Source organism: Gobius niger, assembly GCF_951799975.1.
Source record: "Gobius niger genome assembly, chromosome: 3".
In the NCBI taxonomy this organism is placed as follows: domain Eukaryota; kingdom Metazoa; phylum Chordata; class Actinopteri; order Gobiiformes; family Gobiidae; genus Gobius; species Gobius niger.
The window spans coordinates 40,835,895-40,859,838 of record NC_136854.1 but is presented as its reverse complement, the minus strand read 5'-3'; the positions used below and the strand labels follow the sequence as shown (position 1 = coordinate 40,859,838).

Sequence of the window (23,944 nt, the reverse complement as noted above, 5' to 3'; positions counted from 1 at the left end):
CAAAAACCCGTGGACTGAGCTCCCGACTGTGCTCAGGGCCAAAGCCACGGGGAAGAAATTATCGTAAGATTTCTTGTGAAAAGCCGGAAACAAAATCAAAGTTATGTTATTCACGACGACCATAACAGCCAGGAAGGTGATGATGCGAACGGCCTTCCTCTTCAGAGCGTCGCCCTCTCGCTCTCCCCCCTCTCGCCCCCCTCTCGCCCCGGGACCGGACCTCCTCAGGATCCGCACGATGAGCAGACTGCACAGGACCTCCATGGAGAGAGTGGGGACCAGCAGGCTCAGGCCACAAGCGGAAATCATCAGTGGGTCCGTGGTGGAAAAGACGTTGCCGAGGCCACAGGCTGGAATTAAAAAGAGAAACAAGAAACTCACTGAATACGGCAATTGATTCAGAGTCCTATATATCCACGATCAAGTGTCTAAGCAGCAAAATGCTCAAGTTAATCCAACAATGTCAGAATCAGAGGAATTAACTTATACAATGCAAAAATCAAAGACTATTGTGACATTCAAGAATCATACAAAAACTGCTTTAAACAAGTATGAATAGTAGAGTGGAATGGAAATTATGTAAAATTATCTCAAATATGATATTGTACTTTCAGTATTGTGTAAATGCAAATGTAAATTAAATAATAAAACTGTTGTAAATTAATTGTAAAACAACTTTGAAAAAGGGGCAGATTTAGGATTGCTCTTCTCCTTCTTGTTCAAGCTGCATTTACTTCACAGCTTTGATATTTTGTGTATTTGTCACTTGTTAATGAAATGTTCAAATAACATTTTAGTTAAATGATTGTGGACAGTTCTTCTGGATTTGCAGACCGAGGTGGTGTTTCCCTTTGACCAGTTTGATCAGAAATCTGCGCCCAGCATGTCGACCTCAGACAGGGGTGCCCGTTGTCACATGTTCTGTTTTATACTTCTTTTGGACAGCCAGAAACACAGGATTTCATCTCTGCTGTGTACAGATGATCCTGTTGGTTTCATGAGCACTTGAGCTGTGGGCTACTTGTGCTCTCGGTTGATCTCTTCTTATGTTAAAGGGCCACCGTTTTTACATACTGAGATATGTTCTTACCTTAGCTTTGACGAGTTCTTTAGGACCTGTCTGGTCTTCACCCGTGCCTTCAATCACGTAAACACAGCACAGACGGCGTTAGCATTTAGCCTCTCCCTCTCTCCTCTATAGCTCCAAAACAGGTCAAGATAGAAGCTACCAAGCTCTTCCACGTTTTCCCTATTTAAATATGGTTACATGAAGTGTTCCACTACAAAGTATAATTACACAAAATTAAACAATGTGGATTTTCTAAGCGGATAAAAGGGGGGACTATATTGTAAGGCGTAATAATACCAGGAGTAGTTCGAAATCCACGCAGTAATCTTCACTTTACTGCACAGTAATCTTCACTTTACTGTGTGGATGCCAAACTACTCCTGGTATTATTACGCCTTACAATATAGTTCCCCCTTTTATCCGCTGAAGGCACGGGTGAAGACCAGACAGGTCCTAAAGAACTCGTCAAAGCTAAGGTAAGAACATATCTCAGTATGTAAAAACGGTGGCCTATTCCTTTAATCCAGTATTGTGGGGGCGGCCCCTGATGCTGCTGAGGAGCTGAGAGAGGCTTCAGTGGCTTTGTCTCCCCCGCACGGCAATAACAAATCCACCCGCGGCTGAAATATCAAGGATTTTTTGTGACGATGTCCAGCAATGATTAGACTCTTGGCAGACGACAAGACTTTTAGTAAACGTGTTTTAACTCGGCTCTAGTTAGCGGACGGTATGTATTTAGCTTGTTTATCTGCAAGGAACTTGTCCCGCTCCATTAATTTCAATGGGAGGATATTTGGGAAATGTCTGGTAGCAATGGTTGCTATGGACCTCACAGCAATTTTTGGGCGGGGTTTTGCAAAAGGTCAACTGAGTATGAAATAGTGGGCCCGATCTTATGCTTCTAAATGCAGACTATAGCATAACATTTTCCACTTGTACACTTTGAGATCTTGGCCCAGTGTGTGCAATGTACAGGCTATAGGAGGATTCCTGTATTTAATGTCACTATAGAAACTTACCTATGGCAATGATCCAAAGAGGGACAAGGCAGGCAACACGGTATTTGAATTGTTTGTACCTAATAAAAGAGAACATGTGTCAACCAGATATTGATTAACGTTGCCATGACGGTTTCATTACCTCAGGAATGTAATGGGATGGACGACGGCGAGGTACCGGTCCATGCAGAGGTGCCACTGAAACAGGGTTCTTCCTACGGACCTCACGCCTTGGAAAAAGTGGATCAGACTCTCAGCAAAAAAGACCTTTGTTTTGTACTGAATGAGCCACAGGACGAAGGAGACGGAGCAGAGCATCTCCATCCACAGCAAGTTCAGGGTTAAAACCTCGGTGACGCTTCTTCTGCCTGAAACAATCAGCCCCAGAGCCCAGAGGTTCACCGGGAGCCCCACGGCAGAGTCAGTGGAGCCTGTGACGATGTAGAACCACATCCCGGGCGCCGTCGCGTGAGAGGAGCTGTTCGCCATTTTATTGCCACCTTTGATCACAGAAAAAACATTACATGTGCATAGATACAGACGGCATCGCATCATAGAAGGGGGCGTGGCCTCGCCAAGGGGGAAACAGAATCTTTTGGGAAACACAATTTTCCACTCAGATTTTTACCCCAATTTGCCCCAAATGTTTAACCTGGCTAACTCCAGGCTGCTGTGTGCGCTCGAATCATTTGGAACTGCACAGCAGCCTGGGGACTGTGGCCGAAATTTTCGCATGGATTTGGGACCAATCACAGAACGAGGAGGGACGGCAAGATGCTGACGTGCTATTCGATATACGGAAGCTTGTAGTTTATTTACTGATTTTAAAAAAAAAAGTATATTTACGGATCCAACATGACAGCAGCAGACGCGACGCTTTTTTTTGATCAAGCTTTAGGCCGTGTTCTAAATAGTTTAGCTCGAAAGTTTACAGCGGGTACGTCATACGTCATCGGATACGATGATACGATTGGCTGTGGCCTCGTGCAGACACATGATAGACATTCGTAAACCACACCTCTCCTACGAGAAAATGAATTGGTGTCCCCAGACTAAATATCACTTATGATTTTAGTCTGGCGTTAGCCAGGCTACCAAATTTTCACATTATTTCCCAAATTTCTCCAATGTTTCCCATTATTATTAATTATTTTTTATTATTATTATTTATTTTTCTATTTTGTATCTGTTTACATAGTGTTGTTGCCGTGGCTGTGATAAATCTGTGTTTTGAGATGTGTGGTATGGGTGGGGTGTGAACAGGGTGGAAGGAATGGGTGAAAAAGGGGAGAAAAAAAACATGTTGTGTATTGTAGACCATAGGACTTGCAACATGAATATGTCTTCCCGACATGAGCACAAACAGCAATAAGAAAAGAAAAACAATTTTTTTTTTAAACAATTTTCTGGCAAAATATTAACTTATTTATCACATGTAAATAAAGTCAAGTGTAAATCAGGTCCATGTGGATGTTTATTCACAGCAGATTGTTCAGTAGAAGTGAAAAAACGGCAGTTGTAGCAAGCGCTAGCATTAGCACGATGCTAACTTGAAGCATGATGTTAGCATTGTCCGTTATTTATGTATTTATGGGCTGTTGAACCTCTTTGCTCCTCTTCATGTCTTTGTATCTTTATTTAGTAGAAAACTATATTCATAATTCAGCATTTGTTGAAGTAGTTTTTGAATAATTAGAGAAAGTTTAGATTTTTCTCCAAATTGTTTTCCCCCTTAGCTGTTTTCAAACATGACCATATATGGGCGAATCCAAAGATGCCGTCTGTATCTATCCCACCCACAAAAAGCTGAAACTTTACCGAATATGATTTAGCATTTAGCACAGAGGACAGTTTTAAGTGCTATTTCAACGATTTGTAAATTAATTAATGATTTCTAACCAGGCTTTGACATCACCTGAATGTGGACGATGGGTGACAACATGAAAACATCTGAATCGTCCATTATTTGGGATGTTTGGCGGATAAATGTTACATGAAACAAAACCATGACACTGAACACGAGGGCTCCCCAAGGCTGTGTGCTGAGCCCCCTCCTGTTCACTCAGCTGACCCGTGACTCCGCTCCAAAGTCCAAAGTCACTCCAACAAAAACAAATTTAGCTCCATTTAACCTTGTTTTGGACTCTTAATGGAACATACCGTGTTGGAATGGTTCAGAAAATCACCACCACTAAACACATTTTATTCCCAATACCAGTAATTTAATGTAATAATATTTGCAATACTGTTTTTTCAATACTTATATATTTGCCATCTAGAACCTGAAAACAGAACAATAACGTTAGAGTGAATAATAATTGTTTCCTTAATTCTTCCCCATATTTTTCCCCCTTGTGCTTCACTTTTTTCTTTATGAATTTCTCCTTTTTCCCCGACATTTTTGATTACCAACAGCATCAAACACCATCAGTACCTAAACCTTTTTTTAAAATTTATATTATACTGGTATCGTTTAACCCCTTAACTCCCACCTGAACCGAGCACATTTTCTCCAGTTTGGCTTTACCCCAATCCAAAAGCTTCTGGATAAAAGGTGAGAAAATAGTGACAAAAGTGAGACGAAAACAATGATGGAAATGTCACAAGAAATTGACAAAAATGTGATGAAAAAATTACAAAAATGTGACAAAATAAATGACAAAAAATTGACAAAAAAAATTACAAAAATGTGACAAAATGTGAATTTTTTTTTTACAAAAAAGACAAAAATGTCACAAAAATGTGATAAAAATGTGACAAGAAAATGACAAAAAATTGACAAAAAAATGACAAAAAATTTACAAAAATGTGATAAAAAATGGACAAAAAATGGACCAAAAAATGACAAAAAAAAATACAAAAAAGACAAAAATGTGATTTAAAAAATGACAAAAAAGACAAAAATGTGACAAAAATGTGACAAAAATGTGATAAAAATCTGACAATAAAATTACGAAAAATTTACGAAAAAATGACGAAAAAATGACAAAAATATGACAAAAATGTGATAAAAATGGACAAAAAATGGACCAAAAAATGACAAAAAAAGACAAAAAAGTTACAAAAATGAGTTGAATACCCACAAAAAAAATGATGGAAAAAAAATCTGATGACGTGAGGAAAAAGATCTCTCGGTTCAGGCAGGAGTTAAGAGGTTAAATCAAAATTCAAAGCCCTATATTTGACCTTGATTTGAGTAATTTTTTACTTTGGCATTAAAAAATCCATCTTATTTTATATAAATTGATTTTTTTTTCTCAATTTAAGTGCAAAAATACAGAAATGTGACAAAAATGTGATAAAAATTTGACAAGAAAATTACAAAAAATGGACGAAAAAATGACGAAAAAATGTGACAAAAAATGGACCAAAAAAAATGACAAAAAAGTTACAAAAATGAGTTGAATACCAACCAAAAAAATGATGGAAAAAAAATCTGATGACATGAGGAAAAAGACCTCTCGGTTCAGGCGGGAGTTAAGAGGTTAAATCAAAATTCAAAGCCCTATATTTGACCTTGATTTGAGTAATTTTTACTTTGGCATTAAAAAATCCATTTTATTTTATATAAATTTTATTTTTTTCTCAATTTAAGTGCAAAAATACCCACTTATCTTCTCAGATCAAGGGCAAATATACTTATTTAATTTCTTTCTCATTTTTTTCTGCCCTTTGACTAGAATAAAGTAAAAAAAAAAACGAACACTCACCTGGTCTCACCTCGTCGTCGTCGTCGTGTGAACTGATTTGCAGCCGATTCCGATAATTTGAGTCCCGTGTTTTGCATAAACTTTTACTCATTTGAATATTCGTATAGGAACTAGTTTTCGTGTCAGCGCCATCAGGAGAAAACATTGTTTATACGTGAACAGAATCAACACAAGAATTTGATCAGTGTCTCTAAAATCACTCAGTTTGTGTTAAATCTGGAGCCATGTCACTTTTTAAATCCGTCTCAATGTTAAATGTAAATGCCTTTCCAGTCAGGGCGGTGTTTATTTTGATACAGAGACATGCAAACGACCAACCAGAGCCACAGGGAGTGTCAATCACCCATCACCACGAGTCGCTAAACTAATACAGTGTGAGAATAATGAAGGACGGCTGCAAATGTTTAGTTACTTTCTTTTTCTTACTAAAATCTGTTGTGGGGATTTAAAAGTGAGCGAGTTATACATTTTGGGTTTAAGTTCTACTAGAATCCGCTACTAGAAAAGAAAATACAATCTTCTTAAAGGGAGACACTACAGGCAAAACCCCTTTTTTTTGGGCCTATTTGGTTTCTTAAAGGAACAGGCCACAGTTCGTCCATACTGAGATATGTTCTTACCTGAGCTGAGACGAGTTGATACGTACCTGTCTGGTCTTTGTGCCCTGTTTGGAGCTATAGGAATATACTGGGAGAGGCCAAATACTAACAACATCAACAGACAGGTACACATCAACTCCTCTAAGCTCAGGTACATTCTCAGTATGTAAAAACGGTGGCCTGTTCCTTTAACATATAAACTTTCCCCTGGAAACAAAAGAAAAATCAAAATCTTCACAGTAACATGTTTAATTATTGCATCAATTCAATGTTTCACAATAGTTTAATTTTGGAAATTGTTATTTCAAGGGAAATTTTGTCAAACACATTATTCTGACATCGGTGCGACAATATCTCCATGTAAGCAGCACCTATGGAATTTCCAGCCTTGGACTTAACAATATTTAGATTTTTTTTTGTCTGTTTTTTAAAGCAGTACTAAGTAACTCTTCCCCCTAAAGGCCATAAGCGCAACTGCAGGTGTAGTAGCAAGTTACGATTTTTTAATTTATTAATTGTCTTGGAGAGTAAATACTACGCTGACAGCAAAGGCGAAGGGAGAGAGGGTTACTGTGCATCCAATTATACAATAGAAATATTTTTTTTCACTCAAACCTGGCTGTAAATACTGTTTAAAGTGACGTTAGCCCGCAGTTAGCTTTGCCCGTTAGCCTGTTAGCTTCTTCTTCGTGATTACATTAGTGCAGGGGTGTCCAAACTTTTTTCATGGGGGGCCACATATTGGAGCGTACACGGGGGAAAGGGCCATGGGTCGGCGGTTAGTTCCACGAAACCTTCGAGTAGCAGAGGTTTAAATTGTGCCTCATGCCTTTATTTATGCTTAAAACCTTCATGCCAGCTCTGTCTCACAATAAAATGCTCGTTGTTTGGTTGAATTGTGTAGAATTATTACATATTAAATAAAAAGGACTATCTCTGATGATGTGAACGGATTCAGCAAGCAGCCCGAGGGCCACATTTGGCCCGCGGGCCGCACTTTGGACACCCCTGCATTAGTGTGTATTGCTTTCTCCGCACCGGGGGCAGTCAAGTTGCAAACATGGTTTTCTGGTCAGAGACACCAGGGGGAGATGATAGACCCTCGAATCATCCCATAAACACTTATATTACCCCCACAGGGACTACGGAAAGGATTTATTAAGGTAAATAAGTTACTTAGTACTGCTTTAATGTCTAATTCCCAGCCTGATGGAGTTTAGAATTTCAGAAAACAAGGTAAAATTTCACTTTTTACTGATTTTTCCACTAAAACACCTCTATAAGATCCAAATCCTCTCTTGAGTCTTTATAACTAACATGTTACAAAATGCAGCACGGTGGCACAGCGGTTAGAGCTCGAGCTTCACACCTAGAAGGTCCCGGGTTGGATTCCCTCCTGGACGGGGCCTTTCTGTGTGGAGTTTGCATGTTCTCCTGCGTCTGCGTAGGTTAACGCCGGGTACTGCAGTTCACCTTAACCTTAAAGAAAAGCATAAATTTAAACCTGGCTCGATTCATTGTTTAGATTTGTCGCCAAAAATATGGAAAAAAAATTTGTTGCATTTTTTTAGGCATAAAAGGCCTTATTTTAAGATGAAAACAGAAAACTTGCAATACATTTTCCCTCATATTTATGTCAGTAATCTACACCAAAAGTCTCTAAATTTAAAGTTTCCCTTTCCACCTGCGGCATCCTTAAGCTCTTGATAAAATGTCCTTTAAATATATGACAGAATCTGACCTACAGATGAAAGTAAGGAAGTGCTCAGCGTTCAAAAGCTCGTCCAGTTCTGCTGCGTTTCAAATAATCATCTAAATGAATGAAAAATGACAAAGTCTGAATCCAAACTGTTAGTTTTATTTAAATTAAACAATCTGTGGAAGTACAATACAAGGTTCAGCTCATTACAAAATAAAGCACGTGTAACGACTACAGTCTAAATAAAATACTATGAACGAAGGGAATGGCAGAGTCTTTGTATAAAAGTCCAAGAGAAACTCAGGTGGAGCCGCCGGCGTCTGCAGCCGACGAGCTTTGTCTGTTCTTCAAGAATTTCTACAAAAGAAAAACATCAACGTTAGGTTAACAGAGAAATGATCAAAACAGCGATTACTATGACAGGTATTTAGTCTCAAGAAATAAAATAAATCTATTTCACAAAAAAACTGGAATCGCTGGATGCAGATCTTATCTCTTCGCTGAACAGGTCCGAGTTTTAGCGAATCCTTTCACTAGTATTTTCTTCTCATAATGGTAATGTTGTTTTCTTAGTCAATTAAGATATTATATTATAGATAATTCTGTAGGACGGTGGCACATTGGTTGGAGCTTGTGTTTCACAGTGAGAAGGTCCCGGCCGGAGGGGTCTTCACTGTATGTTTACAAACCTTATGAAAGTAAATAAGCCAAGATTTTCAGCATTTGTGGCTTTAAAAATATAGTATTTAGGCATTACAATGGCATTAAAAAGCATTACATTTGACTTGCTGCCTCCTATAGAAACCCTGTAATAGAGTCTCAATGGGCGATAAATCGAAATCAATGAATTCATGTGTGGCCCCCAGGACTGTTCGGGTGTAGGGAGACACCCCCAACAATTTTTTATTTTTATTTAACTTTTAATTCACCACTAGTGTTTGTTTTGGTTGTGTACATGCTAATTTGCGCCACAAGATGGCAGTAGCGGCCCGTGCGTAGGAGACTGACGTCCCCGGTCTCACGCAGACTTGGCTCAGTTCTGCGTGGGGTGTTCAGGTGAAGTCACGAAAGGCAGAGCCGTCTGAAAATTATATTTTTGTCTGTTCACAGAATAAAAGACCAAATGTTACACCCCAGCCTTTGTGTCAGTCTTCACGGGGGTAACACATGCTTTTAAAAGCAGACGATGTGGAAAATGGCTAAATCGTAACATTGCGTCGCTCCATGTCCCCATGATGAGCGCCTGCTCCAGTGCCTCCTGTGCTCCTGGGAGAGGAGGCACCATTTAACTCCGCCCCTTTCCCTGCAGTCTCCATAGAGACGGTTGTCAATCAAAACTAAAACGCTTTTTAAAACTCCATGACTTATCAAGAAGTTTTGAGAGCAGTATTTAAAACAGAAAAAACATTATTCAATGGGCCTAATTGTTGTCTATATTATGAATGTAAATATTAATGAGCAGGACTCTCACTAAGGATCCGGAGTAAGGAGGATAAGTTTATTTCCAATAAAATTGATTAAATCGTAATCATCAGTGAGTAAAAAAAACAACAAAAAACTTGGTAACACAGGCTTGAACAGCGCAATAGAAAATATATATTTGTGGTTTACTTCCTCCTGAAGAACCAGGCCCCGGGAGTTTCTTGCTCTAATGGACTTCACATTAAAACTCCTTTGCCTCCAAGTCATTATTGAACAGACTTGTCATTCCCAACCTGTGCTACGTCGCCCTATTTTTCTTCTTTTTGTCATTTTTAGTTTTGCTATTCTTAATAAAGGCTCTGGCTCCAAATTGCTAGCATGAACTGGCCTCAGTTAGCCATGAAGGAAACCACTCTCACTTTGTCCATTCTTAGTTTACAGTCTATGGGAAGATTTCTCATGAAGACACTTATTTCTTTTTCCTCCAGCATTCCACTATACAAAAGGCTGTCGCAGATATATATATGTACGTCACCGGTTCCTATCAGCTGGGAAAGTGCTATACAGAAGATCATTTACGCAGCAATTCGAACAATGAAAAGGAAATGCTTTTTGCAGTGATTAGCTGTTCCCACCTCTAAGTTCTCGTAATGTTTTAAGCTCTTGCTGTGGCTGATCTGCGTGTCCTTCGCTCCGGTGAAGAATCGAGTGCAGACTTTACAGAAGAAGCCCGTCATAGGCACCAGGTACTCCATACCTGCAAAACACGGAGATGAGGAGGAGAGAGCGTCACCAAAACAATCTCGGAGTAAACAAGACAAGGTCAAGGTTTTATAGAGGAAGCAGAAAGTCAAATGTAATCCAGCTTGAAGCCAAAATACAGTATTTTTAAAGCCACAAAACCAGATCTCTGCATTTATTACTTTAAATGGTTTGCTAATATTACATTCAACATTACTTTGGTGCCTCGGCTTCATATTTTGTGTTTTATAATTTGAAATAATGTCTTTGTACAATAATAACAATGGAATACAGGCGCTAGAGCTGGGGCTCCTCCTGCTGGCAGCTGTAGGAATAACTTATTAAAGGGATATTTCAGGATTTTTGACATAGGGCCACATTTCCTAGTTATTCCTAGTTAGTGTTGATGATTTCTGGAGATATATATGTATTATTTTATTCATGCAGTCCTTATATTTGAAGAGTTTAGTGGTGCTAGGCTAGTGCTAGGCTAGTGCATGTCTATGGTAACTAGTAGCCTGCATTAAAAACAGTCTGACCCGAGCACAGAGCACTTGAGGCAAATCACTTATAACACCAGACGACTGATAAATGCCTGTGTCGACTGAATCAATGAAATGTGGCGTTTCAGACCATCAGGACCGCTGGACTTACCGACCGCGCTGTTGGAGTCGAACGGAGGCAGAGAATCGTCCGAACCTTTACTCGCCGCGTTCTCTGCCACGTCTTTCTCACCGTTTTCAGGCCGCTCTGGTTCAGCTGGAAAACAAAGAGATGAAACATGATTCCAGTAACGCCTCATTCGAAAGCTAAGACCTATAAAACTGATCCTAAAAAACGTTTGTCATTGTATTTTTGCCTCTTTTTTAACCGCATTTCTGTTATATTTTTTGTGCTTGCTTTTATCAAGAGGCCTTTAGTTTCGGGTAAAGCCAAACTGGAGCAAATGTGCTCGGTTCAGGCGAGGGATAAGAGGTTATGTAAGGAATAATGTTTAGAACGCTGGTCATTATCAGGAAAATAAAAATTCGACAGGGCGAACCGGACTTGGTTTGCCCTGTCGGTACTTATTTTCCCAATAATGACCAGCGTTCTAAACATTATCCCGTTTATTATACGGCTATTTGCCAACTGAACACACACAACATACACTTTCATGAAGGTCGAAAGGTTTATTTAATGATTTCCGCGGCAAATAGTTCCCAAAGTTTTGCACGCTTGGCAAACTAGGCATCCCATTAACTTCACAAGCGATTCCACCAACTTCTCTCGTAGGGATAGTGTCCTCGACCACGTGCGGAGTGATATGAAAGACCTGTATTACAAGAACGAACTCCGTTGCCATTGGCAGCGGTCATTATTTTTTTCAGAGGTCCTCTGTCAGAAAATAATGACCGGTATGACAATGGCTTATAATGCCCCACTGAAGTCCTTTTTTATGTGTATATTTCAAAAACATACCAGCAGGGGGAGCACTGGTCGTCTCAAGCTCCTCTGCTGTGGTCGCCTCCTCTTTCAGGACCTCCTCCTCCTCTTTTTCTACCTTGTTCTCTTCATTCTCTTCTGTGATTAGAGCAGGAACCTGAAAACAAACCAAAACATCAGGACTGAAAGTAAGTCATTGTTTTTTTTAATAATAATAATGCATCGGTTTTATATAGCGCTTTTCTGGACACTCAAAGACGCTTTACATTGCACTGACGGAAGAGAGACTGACGGAAGCGAGGCAACCAGTCTGCGCCATCGGCCCCTCCGACCACCACCAACCACTCACTCACTCACTACATTCGCTAGGCTTCCTGGTGTTACCAAACGGTCTCCCATCCAAATTTTTTGAGTTACTACAGCTACAAAAACGGGACGCGACAGTTGGAATCCCATTTAATCCTTCTCAGTGACATTTAAGGCCTTCATCTTTTTTTTTTAAACACTGTGTTCTTGTTATTTTACCTCCGGCGGGTTGGATTCTTCCTGCTTTGTTTTGCTGGTTTCCTCGGCAGCAGCTGGACACGGTGCTTCTGTGACTTCACTCACATCCCCCACTGCGCTCAACTCCGCTTTCTCCTCTGATAAGAACGCACAAAGCAATGAGCATTTAACGACCTAATAAAGAGTTTATAAAGACCGCCCGAGTCCCAAACATGAACAGACTCACCTGTGGGAGCGTCTTTGGTCTCCTCTGGCTCCTCGGCCTCAGTCTTTGCTTCAGTAACAGTCTTCTCCTCAGCCTCAGCGACTTCTTTATCCACCTCAGGGTCTTCAGGGTTCACCTCCATAGCCGTTACCTGGACAGGACCGAGCACCATGTTATTCTACTTAAGTATAAAATCAAATATGGCCCCTTTTATAAATACAAGTGTTCAGTGCCACAGTGTGAGAAATAATAACAGATTATAAATGTAGGAGATCTGAACAACCCAACCCATATTTATGTGCGAGAATGATAAAAATGATATCTCAACACTTTTGGGCACTCTCTCGATAACAACGGGCGATATTTTTCAGTCATCTCACTTTACGTTGCTTTGTTGCACTAAAAAGACTTCAAAAGGCCGGAGAAAAAAACACTTTCCTATTTTTCGCCACTATTTTTTTCTTTTACACAATTTCCCTGATGTTCCTCCTATTCTTTCCCAAATTTCTGCCCGATCTTTCACTCAGTTTTTACCCACATTTTCTCCCAGTTCTTCCCCCAAATCCATCGTGCTATTCTTCCCCATGTGTTTTTGCATTCCCCAAATACCGCCCCAATTTCCCCCTGATTTTTCCACATGTCTTGACATTGGAGATAAACTCGATATTGTAGATTTGCATATCTTCCGAAAACAGCAGTTTTGAAATGACCTTAATGATTATTGATATTGTTGTATATAGTTTACTGTTGGTAATCCACACTTTGCCCAGGGACTACAGTTGAAAACTAGCTTTGGAGCTAAAACTGGCATATTTACAACGATAATTAATGTGCATTGTCCCTGTTCAAATAAACTAATAATAATAATTAAAAAAAAATCTTCAGCCTACACTGAAGATAATATCGTAGACGCGAGTACAGTAGGTCCAGGAGCATCGACCCACGGGAAGCTAGACACTCTAATACACCTTATTTGTGATTTTGGCAGCTCTGTGATGAACAGAAGTGAAATAAATGACGATCAAAAACTTGTGAAAAGTCACGATCTGGACATCTAATATATATCATTGCGTTTTTCTTTTTTTTTAGTCCGAGGGGGCGTGATGTTACGTAGCGAACAGCAGTAAACCCGACACTTCTCTCTCGCTCTCTGGAGGCGTTTGACAAAGCAGAGCGGCTTCACATGGACAGATCGACACAGTTGAGGTTTAACATTTCTCTGAGTTTTTAAATGGTTAAAATCGTCTTCAATCCGAGAACCAGGCTGTTTAAATGCACACACAGTGATTGGCGAAAGCGATCGATAACACGCGGTGTTACAGAACGTGTCAACAATGTTGTCGTTGAAAAATGACTTGAAATGGAGATAATTAGGCATTTGCCTGTGTCTGTCAGAAAGGAGAGAGTTGCATAAAACATGCAATATCTACGTCTCTAGGGAAAAAAAATCTGATTTTGATCAAAATTAGCTTAGATTTCTCAGGAACCGAGGGACGTAGAATTAAACTGTTTTCATCTATGGAGAGCTTAGAGTCTCACCTTTCAAACGAGCCATAGTCTGTGTCAATAACACAATGTCTAGAACATAGAACACGCTGTGGTGCTGCAAGTATCATGAAAAATGGTCTGGATTGTTGGCACTCAACGGCTAAATCCCCAAAACAGCGCAGCACTAAATGTGTTAAACGCAGCGCCGGGGGCCCTTACGCTCAGTTGCGCTGTGAGAACCTGATCTTGCAGACGATATGTTGAAGCTTCCTCACCTCGTCCTCCTGTAGACGATCCTGTGCAGGCTCAGACTCCTGGAGCCTCTCCTCACTCTGGGACTGTGGTTCTGGCTCTGGTCCGGTCTCCGTGGCAGCGTCTGCATTCGGGGCTTCACTGTCGATGTCGCCCACTTCATCCACCGTCACGAAGTCGCTCAGGTCGAAGGGGAAGTCCTCCTCCTCCGTCTGCACAGGGAAGAACACGCATTACAGTAAACACAGTGTTGTGGATCTGACATCGTTAAAGTGGGAAGCCAACGGAGCCGATACATGAATGACCTAATCATTCAAACCTTTTAACATTTTCTCCAGTTTGTCTCTACCCAAATCTAAAGGCTTCTGGAGGAAAGCGGCAAAATAGCAACAAAAATGAGACAAAAACAAGGATGAGGTCATATTCTTACTTAATTTAAGTGCAGATACAAGACCAAAAATGTACCTAATGAGACTCAATGCAACTTGGTAATTTTTATACTCACTACTGCCACCTCAGGTCATACGTGTAACTGCAGCTTCTATATTAAGCTCGAATTAGACCCGAATTAACACCTTTTTGAGTGACAGGTCTGAGCTCTTTCTCCACATTAGGACACTGTTGGAACATGTAGGGGGAGGAAAATACTTAATTTTAACATTTTTAAACTCCGTATAGTCCCTTAAAGTAAAAGTATCTGATAAAAGTTTTAAAATGTACTTTATAAGCAAAAAGTTCAAGTATTTAAGAGAATAATGTGCAGGATTTTTTAAATCATTAAATCATCATCAAACCAGGTCTAAACGAGTAAATCATTAACTCTGGTCAAAAACAGGAACTAAACCAGATCTAGGGCTGAAACAACTAATTGACTATTGAAATAGTTGACTATTTTAGTAATCGATTCATCGTGTGCACAAACACAGACTCAAATAGAGACAATTTTGTATTTTTGTTTTGGAACTTAGGTACTAAGTGTTTTGTACAGAAATCAGAATCAGCGCTAAGAGCATTCACTTGAGGTTTATTACATCAAAGAAAGCTCAAGCGGCGTCACTTAAGCTTTTTCTGGTAAAACCTTTCATAGCCAAGCGATTAATCGATTAATGCTAAAAATAATCGGTTGAATAATCGATTACCAAAATAAACGTTAGTTGCAGCCTTAACCAGGTCTAAACCCGGACTAAACAAGATCTAAAGCAGGTCTAAAGGACTAAACCACTAAACCAAGTCTAAACTGGGACTAAACCAGTTCATAGTAGAGAAGTCACTTTGAAAATAAAATACTTTGAACCCAATTTAAAAATGTAATGGAGTAGAAAGTACAGATACAGGCCCTAAAATGTAGTGACGCCAAAGTAAAAAGTACTCATCATTAAATGTACTTATGCAAAGTAAAAGTACCTATAATTTGCACTTTTTACATGTACTTTCATCCTCGTTTTCGTCGCTATTTTGATGCCTTTATCAAGAAGCTTTTAGATTTGGGTAAAGCTAACTGGAGAAAATGTGCTCGGTTAAGACGGGGTTTAATAGAAATAAGACAAACAAAAACACAACTATTAGGTTTCCTCACCGTGCTCCTCCTGCTGGAGCTCCTCTGTCGGTCCTGGCTGTGGTGGGACCGTTTGCTGCTGTCGCCCCTCCTGCGCTCCCCCCCCCCCTCCTCGAAGGGTTTCCTCCTCCCCTCCCGGCGCTCCCACTCCCTCCTCCACTCTCTCCTCATCTCCTCCCTGCGGTCGTCCCTCCGGGGGTCGGCCCTCCGCTCGTGATCGCGCTTGCCGTGGTCCCCGTGGTCCTTCCTGCCCCGGTCCCGTTCGCGCCGCTCCCTGTCCCAGGACTCTCGCTCGCGGCGGTCCCGCTCCGCCGGCCGCCGCTCCTCCTCTCGGCCGCTGGTCTTCGCCGGCTCTTTGCCTCGCTCTGCGGACGCTTGTTTCTTCCCCGGAGCTGCCGGCTTTTTGGACGGTTTCACTTGGGCAGAGGCGGCCTGGAAGACGGAGAACAGTGACATCTAGTGGTCAAACTGCAGAATAAACTGTGTAGGTGATTTCATCAGTTCAGGACTTCGAGCATGTTTATTTTTAAGGAACATGTGCTGCAGGACGGGACGTTTGTTAGAGCGGTTTCCAACTAAATCAAAAATGAAATACACGTGAAAAATATTTACATAAAAACAGCAAAAATCAGGCGCTACAATATGGCTGTCACGATAATTACATCGACTTATTGTTCAATAAATTACAACTAAACTGGCTCAGCATTTATCGTCAGTTATCCATCTTTTTCCCCTATTTTTCTAAGGTAATATTTGTTTCTTTCCCAAATTAAGTTGTGTCTCATTGCATATCACGTGCATTGTGGGATTTTTTAGCATGAAGTACTTTTAAAACATGGCTTACCTGTCATTTTTAAGTTTTTAAAGGGACAATACAGAGTTTAAAAATGTTAAAATTGTATTGTATGTATGTATTTTCCTCCCCCTACATGTTCCAACAATGTCCTAATGTGTAGAATGAGCTCAGACCTTTTCACCACAACTGCGTAAAATCCTGCACTGGCACTCAGAAAGGTGTTACTGCGGGTCAGAAGTGCCGTCATGCAGGAGCTTAATATAGAAGCTGCAGTTACGCGTATGACCTGAGGTGGCAGTAGTGAGTATACAATGACTAACTTGCATCTAGCCCCTCTAAAGTTAAACCAAGTGTACACTGTGCATTTTAGTTTTTTGGTTTCTTTTTGAAAGACACTAGGTAGAAACAAACAAAGCTGTTATGTTGCGCCTGGGAAGAACAACATCCCAATAAGAGACGCATCATGCACGTCGGGAGACGCCTCTGACGAAGACAGAAGTAGTTCCTGGTCCGTCAAAACGCGTAAGGTAATTGAACAGCTTTGTTTGTTTCTACCTAGTGTCTTTCAAAAAGAAACAAAAAAACTAAAGTTTATTACTCAAGAAGACATAATGAATGTAATAAAAGATGTACACTGTGCAATTTAGGACAATCAGTCATCATGGGGAAAATCTTCGGTCGTGCAGTGAGATTTAAAACAGAACCGTTGTGCGACCAAAGACGAGCTACGATCGACATCAGGCAGTGTCTGATATTTTGGAAGCTCTAGTCGCAGAGTGAGCCTCCTCTCTCTGTCAGTGTCTCATCAACACTGCACATCGCCAGAGTCATGAGCAACATGAGCGGGTCCGACTCCACAGAAATAAACATCGCTAGCATGCGGCTCTCGCCTCAGCTAAACACACGCCGTCTGGAGCCAGACTGTGGCCATCCCGCCTTCGCTCTGCCCGATCCCGTCAGACCTGGGAAGCTAAGCAGGGAAGGGCCTGGTCAGTACTTGGATGGGAGACCGTTTGGTAACACCAGGAAGCCTAGCGAATGTAGTGAGTGAGTGAGTGGTTGGTGGTGGTCGGAGGGGCCGATGGCCGCCCGTCTACCCCAGGGCAGCTTTGGCTACAATAGTAGCATCGTGAGAGCAGCGAAGAAGATCTGTGGAGCCCCTCTCCCTCTATTAAGGTCATGTCCTCCACCCGTCTCACCAGTACAGCCGTCAAAATCGCCAGGGACCCTACGCACCTCACACAGTCACGTCAAGGTAATGCTTTCAGGGAGGAGACTGCGGAATCTACGGGTCAGTTCCAGTCGACTGAAGAACAGTTTCATACACAAGGCCATCGGGAAGCTGAACTCCCAGCAAAATCTAAGAAAATCTAAGAAAATCTAAAGTTCGATACACTGAGGTCGGAAACTATCGCGTTATGATGTTATTGAAGACCTCATAGTGCAACAGAAACTAAGTCAAAAGCTTAAACATGACAGTGAAGCTTTGTTCAAAAAGGACTTCATCTTAAAATAACCAACAATTAACATGAAATACGATGAGACACAACTTACTTTGGGAAAAAAAATAAAGTATTACGTTAGAAAAATAGGGCAAACAAGTAATTTAACTACAAACATCCATTTACCTTTGGATCTTTGGCTTCCGTGGGCGTCTCCGGCGCTGCAGCCTCTCCTCCCGTCGTCGTCACGGCCTTTGCGTCTTCAGCCGGTTGGACTTGGGTGCCATTTTCCTTCGGGGGCGTCGCGGGCGTAGTTTTGTCGCCCGTCGTTTCCTCCGTCGCAGCCGCATCGATCGTCTGCTCGGGCGTTTCGGTTTTGACGACTTCAGGCTCCGTCTCCGCGGGCTCAGCTGCTTCTTTCACCGGCTCAGGAGCTTCTGTGATTTCTGCGTTTAACTCATTCACAGTCACCTCCGTCGGCTCGCTCTTCATCTCGCTCTCGCTCATGCTCTTCATCTCGATCTCGCTCTTCATCTCGCTCTCGCTCTTCATCTCCACGTCCTGCAGCGTCCCGTCTCGCGGCTCTGAATTGGCGCAGGCTTGGTTTTGCTCGACCGCCGGTGTCGTCTCTGGTTCCTTTTTCATTTCAGGCACGTCCTGTGAGCAACGGACAAGATTCAACACATTTTAGATCCCGTACGCCAACATCTTTGTGATTACAGCTCCTCAACTTATCGCCAAATCATATCACGTCAAAACATATCAAGTTTGCAGCATAAATGTGTACAAAAAGTTCAGTTTAATGTAGTCTGATGCATTTTTGATTGAAAGCAGCATAAAAAAAACTGTATCCAAACTAATATCGTTAAACCAGATCTGTCCCTTATAGGAAAAGAAATTGGAAATTAGCTTTGGCCATAAATCTTGTAGTCGTGTCACATGCCAAATGTACAAGAAAGGAAAGGAAAGAAGTAAAAATGTGATGTTTGTGATCAACTTTACTGCAGGTAGTGAAGCAAAAGCATATTGTAATCATAATAAAATGTCTAAAACCAAAAATAAAATGACCAATAACTCTTACTTGGACACTTTCCAGTGAATTTATAACATCGGTAACACTTAAGACTACAGCATGCAAGTTCTACGTTTAGGTACAAGCAACAAGAATTAGTAATGGCACATTTAAAGCAATACTAAGTAACTCCTGCCCCTAGAGGCCATAAGCGCCACTGCAGGTGTCGTAGCATGTTACGTTTTTTACTCATTAATTGTCTGTAAGAGTAAATACCACGCTGACAGAAAAGACAAAGGGACAGAGGGATATTGTACATCCAATTACACAATGGAGATTTTTTTTCTTTCACTCAAACTTGGCTGTAAATACTGTTTAAGTGGGGCTAGCCCGCAGTTAGCTTTGCCCGTTAGCTTCTTCTTCATAATTCTATTAGTGTGTATTGTGACTCCGGGTCAGAACAGGGAAAGCTGCAAGTGTGGTTTTCTGGCCAGAGAAACCAGGGGGAGTTGAAAGACCCCCCCAATCATCCCTTTGACACTTGTATTACCCCCAGAGGGACTACGGTAAGGGTTTACTAAAAGGTAAACAAGCTAGTTAGTTCCTCTTTAAGGTCATACCGCTTTGCACTGCCCAATCCCATCAAACCTTGGAAGCTAAGCAGGGAAGGGCCTGGTCGGTACTTGGATGGGAGACCGTTTGGGAAACACCAGGAAGCCTAGCGAATGTAGTGAGTGGTTGGTGGTGGTCAGACGGGCCGATGGCGCCCAGTGTAACGTCTCATTTGAAAGCTAACACATATTTTAAAGAGGGGGTATTATGCTTTTTTCAATCACATAGCACCAGTCTATATCACACTACAATGATGACCAAACCTTCTGTTGGTCTGTAAATGCAGTAAATTAGAATAACTGCCTTGTATAAAATTGCTCTCTCAAAATGGCTGTAGTGAATGTCTTGAAATAGGCCTCTGTCTCTTTAAGAACCTCTGAGCCTTTAGACACGCCCCCTCCACACGCTGTCTGTGGCATCAGTGGGGAGGGGGTTCTGCTGAGGAGCAGTGGTCGGTTACTCGGCTGGTGACGAAAGCTCGGAGGCGTCTCCAGGAGGTGGGGGCGTTCCTAGGAGGACTCAGGCAAACCTATCCCTAAAATGGCCGCCATCAGTGTTTTTACAGATTACTCAAAAATACGTGAATGTGCCAAGGCAACACTTCAGGCATGTTTTTTATGAGGGAATGACATAATAACATGATAGTAGTAGTTTTTGTTTGGTTTTTGTTGTTTTTGTTGCTTTCCCGGCATGTTTATGTCGCTCTTTTGACACTTTTTTGCTTTTAGATTTAGGAAGGTGTTTCAAAGTGTAGTTTCAGGTGTTTTATACTGCAGTGAGACGCTATTGCTCCTTTGTCAAGCCTTGCACTTTAATGAATAATCACCTGTACTTAGATGTGTAATTACGTTCTGGTTCCCGGTACCTACACATAGAACTTGTGCGCTTTAATCTAAAGTGATGCCATAACAGTTCATCCTAAGTGTGACTCACTCTGTCTGCGTCGAGGAAGGCCGGGATGACTTTAGTCTGAGGCTTTGGGTCTGGTTTCCGGGAAAACACCAGGGGGTTGTTCTGGATCATACAGGGGAACTTCAGGTAGTGTCTGTAAACGGCAGCGCCCAGAGGACCGTTGGCCAACTCGCAGATCACCTAGGAAACACAAAAGTGGATAAATCTGGAATCATCATCGTTTCAGATTTAAGAATATAGAAAAATGGCAGATCTTCTTAGGGATCTTTTATCATGGTTGGAGTGCCCTCTGGTGGCAGCAGGGGGAATTACTCACAATAAATACAAGACAAAAGCTACTCTTCTGAGCAAATAAATGCACGGAGCTCTCACCAAGTTCTTGACGGCCAGACTCCTGAGCACGGTCCCGATGCGGCTGACCAGTTTGTGCACGACGGACGCGGCGGACGGAGTCGAGGGGACGTTGGACACGACGATGAGCATGCTCCAGGACGTGCCCTTGGGCTTCGTCTACATCACAAACATTACAAAACATAAACATCTGATTCATGGCACACGTTTGCAACACGTGAGAGGATGAACTGTTTAAGATAGAAATCACATCCAGATAATACTGAAATGGCTGTTTCGAGTTTATCTCAAATTGTAAGAAATGTGGGGATGAAAAGCAAGGAAAAATGGAGAAAAATTTAGAAAAAATGTGAAACATTTGAGGATTTTTTTTTTCTGAGGTTCTGAAAAATGGCTTTTGTGACTAATGAAACCTGTAGATCACATTAAATTATTGTTCTGAACACTGTCTCTGGTAAACTCAGGAGGAATAAGTTGTATCAAAGTGATGTTCTTGTATGTGAGATGCTGACGTGTTATTAGGAGCAGGTTTCCTGTTTAAGCAGCCGCCTTGAATGATTTTGATTTTTGAATTTTGAAATGTTTTCATCAGTAGTGAACTCTGCTCTGCTCCCCCCCACCCTCACATGGCTTTCCCCTCCCTCCCCTCCACACTGTTTAGACCACACGCTGCTCTGATTGCATTCAAAGAGCTACAGAAATCTCATTAATCTTGTGTGAGACACACATTCATCCACATAAATAAGATATGTACAAAGTACATTTTTTGAGATTTACATTTATTTGCTAAACTGCAACTTTCATTAAAGTCTGTCTTTTGGACATTTAGAACATCATTATTCCATTTAGAACTAAGTTTACGGTGCAGAACTTTTTTTCCTGCAACCCTTGAACGCCTCAGTCTCTCCGCCGGTGCCGCTTTGCTTTGTGAGGAAAAAAAAGAGCTAACGTATCTGATTTTAAATGCATCAAATCAAATCGAATTGATTGAAGTGAATCGTTGCATTCCTATAAAAATGTAAGAAAAATATGCACTTCAGGGTTATAAGGTAAGACCTCAGCGGGACAAAGGGTTTGCAGAAGACATCACACAATCTAAAAATGTGCTTCATCTATTGCAACCTTTCACTTGTACTTTCACAAATGTAAAGTAGAAAATCTTACCGACTGCATGAAACAATTGTACAGAGCCACCTGTGTGAGGAGAAGAGCATTCAGAGCATTTAGATCTGTTACTGTCCTGTAACAAAAGTGTAGTAAAGCCGCCCTCACCGGAGTGTTGATGCTGATGTTCCTGGAGAACTGTTTGATTACGAGTTTGTGCCCGTTAACGGTCAAAGGGCTGAACGCGTGGACCTTCACCATCTCTGCAGCGGTGGCCATGTCGGGGAAAATCAGCACGGCCTGAAAACACAGGATTCACTGTAAACGGCAGAGTTTAAGGTTTAATGATCAAGAGTCATTGATAAAAACTCCTAACCTTGGGTTAACTTTACGCCCAAACAACTTTGATTCTCCCAAGCAGGGATTCATAAGGTTAGTACGGGCATCATTAGGGCGGAAGTAATGATTTTTAATGCTATTTTAATGCCCAAATACTATATTTCATTACCACAAAAGGCAGAAGAAATGTATTAAGATTAGTGAACATTACAACAGTGGAAAGAGAACAAATTCAGCCAAAGCGGCAATTTCTAGATCATGAATATATGAATATAATTTTATGCTTTTTAATGACATGCAAGGTTGGATTTTGGCAAAACTGTTCATCAAACAGAAATGAGGAAATATTGATAATCAAAAGCAAATTGGACACAAAGGGACAAAAGATAGTGTGCAATTTCAGCCCAAGCTGCAGCTGAATGTGTTTTAGACCGTCATTTTTGTATTGATTAAAGGGACTATACAGAGTTTAAAAATGTTCAAATGTATTTTTCTCCCCCTACATGTTTCAGCCAAGTCCTAATGTGTAGAATGAGCTCAGACAAGTTCACCACGACTGCCTCTAAAATCCTGCACTGTCACTCAAAAAGTTGTTACTTCGGGTCTGAATTGCCGTCATGCAGTTACGCGTAAGACCTGAGGTGGCAGTAGTGAGTATAAAATAACCAACTAGTCCAGACCTTTAACTTGTGCAGTAAAATAGTTCAGCGATACATGAATTTAATGCTTTTTAATGACATTTAAAGGAATAGGCCATTGTTTTTACATACTGAGATATGATCTTAGACGAGTTGATTAGTTTAAGGTTCTCTAAGAAAGACACAAGAACTTAGAACGTCCTCGCAATAATACGTCTAAGTACTCCAGGTGTAATTATGCCTCACAATATAGTGACACTTTTTATCCGCTTAGAAAATCGACAAATGTTTAATTTTGTGTAACTTTTCACATAATTGTATTTAAATAGGAGAAACGTGAAACAGCTTGGTCGCTTTTAGTTTCACCCCAGTTTGGAGCTGTACCTTTGCTGGGAGAGGCTAAATGCTAACAACATCTTTGGTCTTTTTGCATGAGAGAACACGCATCAACTCGTCTAAGCTCAGGTAAGAACAAATCTCAGTATGGAAAAACGGTGGCCTGTTCCTTTAACCTCTTAACTCCCACATGAACCGAGAGGATCTTTTTCCTCACGTCATCACATTTTTTTTGTCAAATTTTCATCACATTTTTGTCGTTTTTTTTGTCATTTTTTGTCATATTTTTGTCATTTTTTCGTCCATTTTTTATCAAATTTTTGTCAATTTTTTGTAATTTTTTTGGTCAAATTTTCATCACATTTTTGTCGGTTTTTTTGTCATTTTTTGTCATATTTTTGTCATTTTTTCGTCCATTTTTTTCAATTTTTTGTAATTTTTTTCATCCATTTTTCATTAAATTTGTCATTTTTGTCACATTGTCTTTTTTTTTGTCACATTTTGTCACATTTTTGTCTTTTTTTGTCATTTTTTGTTTTTTCCATCATTTTTTTGTTGGGTGTTCAACTCATTTTTGTAACTGTCATTTTTTTTGTCAATTTTTTTGTCAATTTTTTATCACATTTTTGTCAATTTTTTGTAATTTTTTTTTGTCAAATTTTCATCACATTTTTGTCGGGTTTTTTTGGTCATTTTTTTGGTAAATTTTTTACCACATTTTTGTCAATTTTTTGT

The 23,944-nt window shown here is 40.8% G+C and overlaps 1 protein-coding gene and 1 long non-coding RNA gene across 2 annotated transcripts in view; one reads left to right on the top strand and one right to left on the bottom strand.

Annotated features, from left to right (window-relative positions):
• The window catches only part of LOC306960925, a 247,525-nt gene that overhangs the window by 11,468 nt on the left and 212,113 nt on the right, over positions 1-23,944 (top strand). The gene's annotated exons all lie outside the window — the stretch shown is intronic.
• LOC306960514 (uncharacterized protein) overlaps positions 8,235-23,944 on the bottom strand; it is a 31,446-nt gene continuing 15,736 nt past the window's right edge. Inside the window, exons 13-26 of the mRNA XM_079552944.1 lie at positions 22,065-22,196; positions 21,957-21,986; positions 20,814-20,951; positions 20,463-20,621; positions 18,092-18,562; positions 15,689-16,099; positions 14,101-14,324; positions 13,803-13,806; positions 12,394-12,523; positions 12,189-12,304; positions 11,700-11,820; positions 10,893-10,997; positions 10,133-10,254; positions 8,235-8,432 (exon numbers count right to left, since the gene is read on the bottom strand). Coding sequence (XP_079409070.1) covers positions 8,376-8,432; positions 10,133-10,254; positions 10,893-10,997; positions 11,700-11,820; positions 12,189-12,304; positions 12,394-12,523; positions 13,803-13,806; positions 14,101-14,324; positions 15,689-16,099; positions 18,092-18,562; positions 20,463-20,621; positions 20,814-20,951; positions 21,957-21,986; positions 22,065-22,196 — 2,220 coding nt within the window. The 3' untranslated portion in view covers positions 8,235-8,375. The remainder of the gene's footprint in view (positions 8,433-10,132; positions 10,255-10,892; positions 10,998-11,699; positions 11,821-12,188; positions 12,305-12,393; positions 12,524-13,802; positions 13,807-14,100; positions 14,325-15,688; positions 16,100-18,091; positions 18,563-20,462; positions 20,622-20,813; positions 20,952-21,956; positions 21,987-22,064; positions 22,197-23,944) is intronic.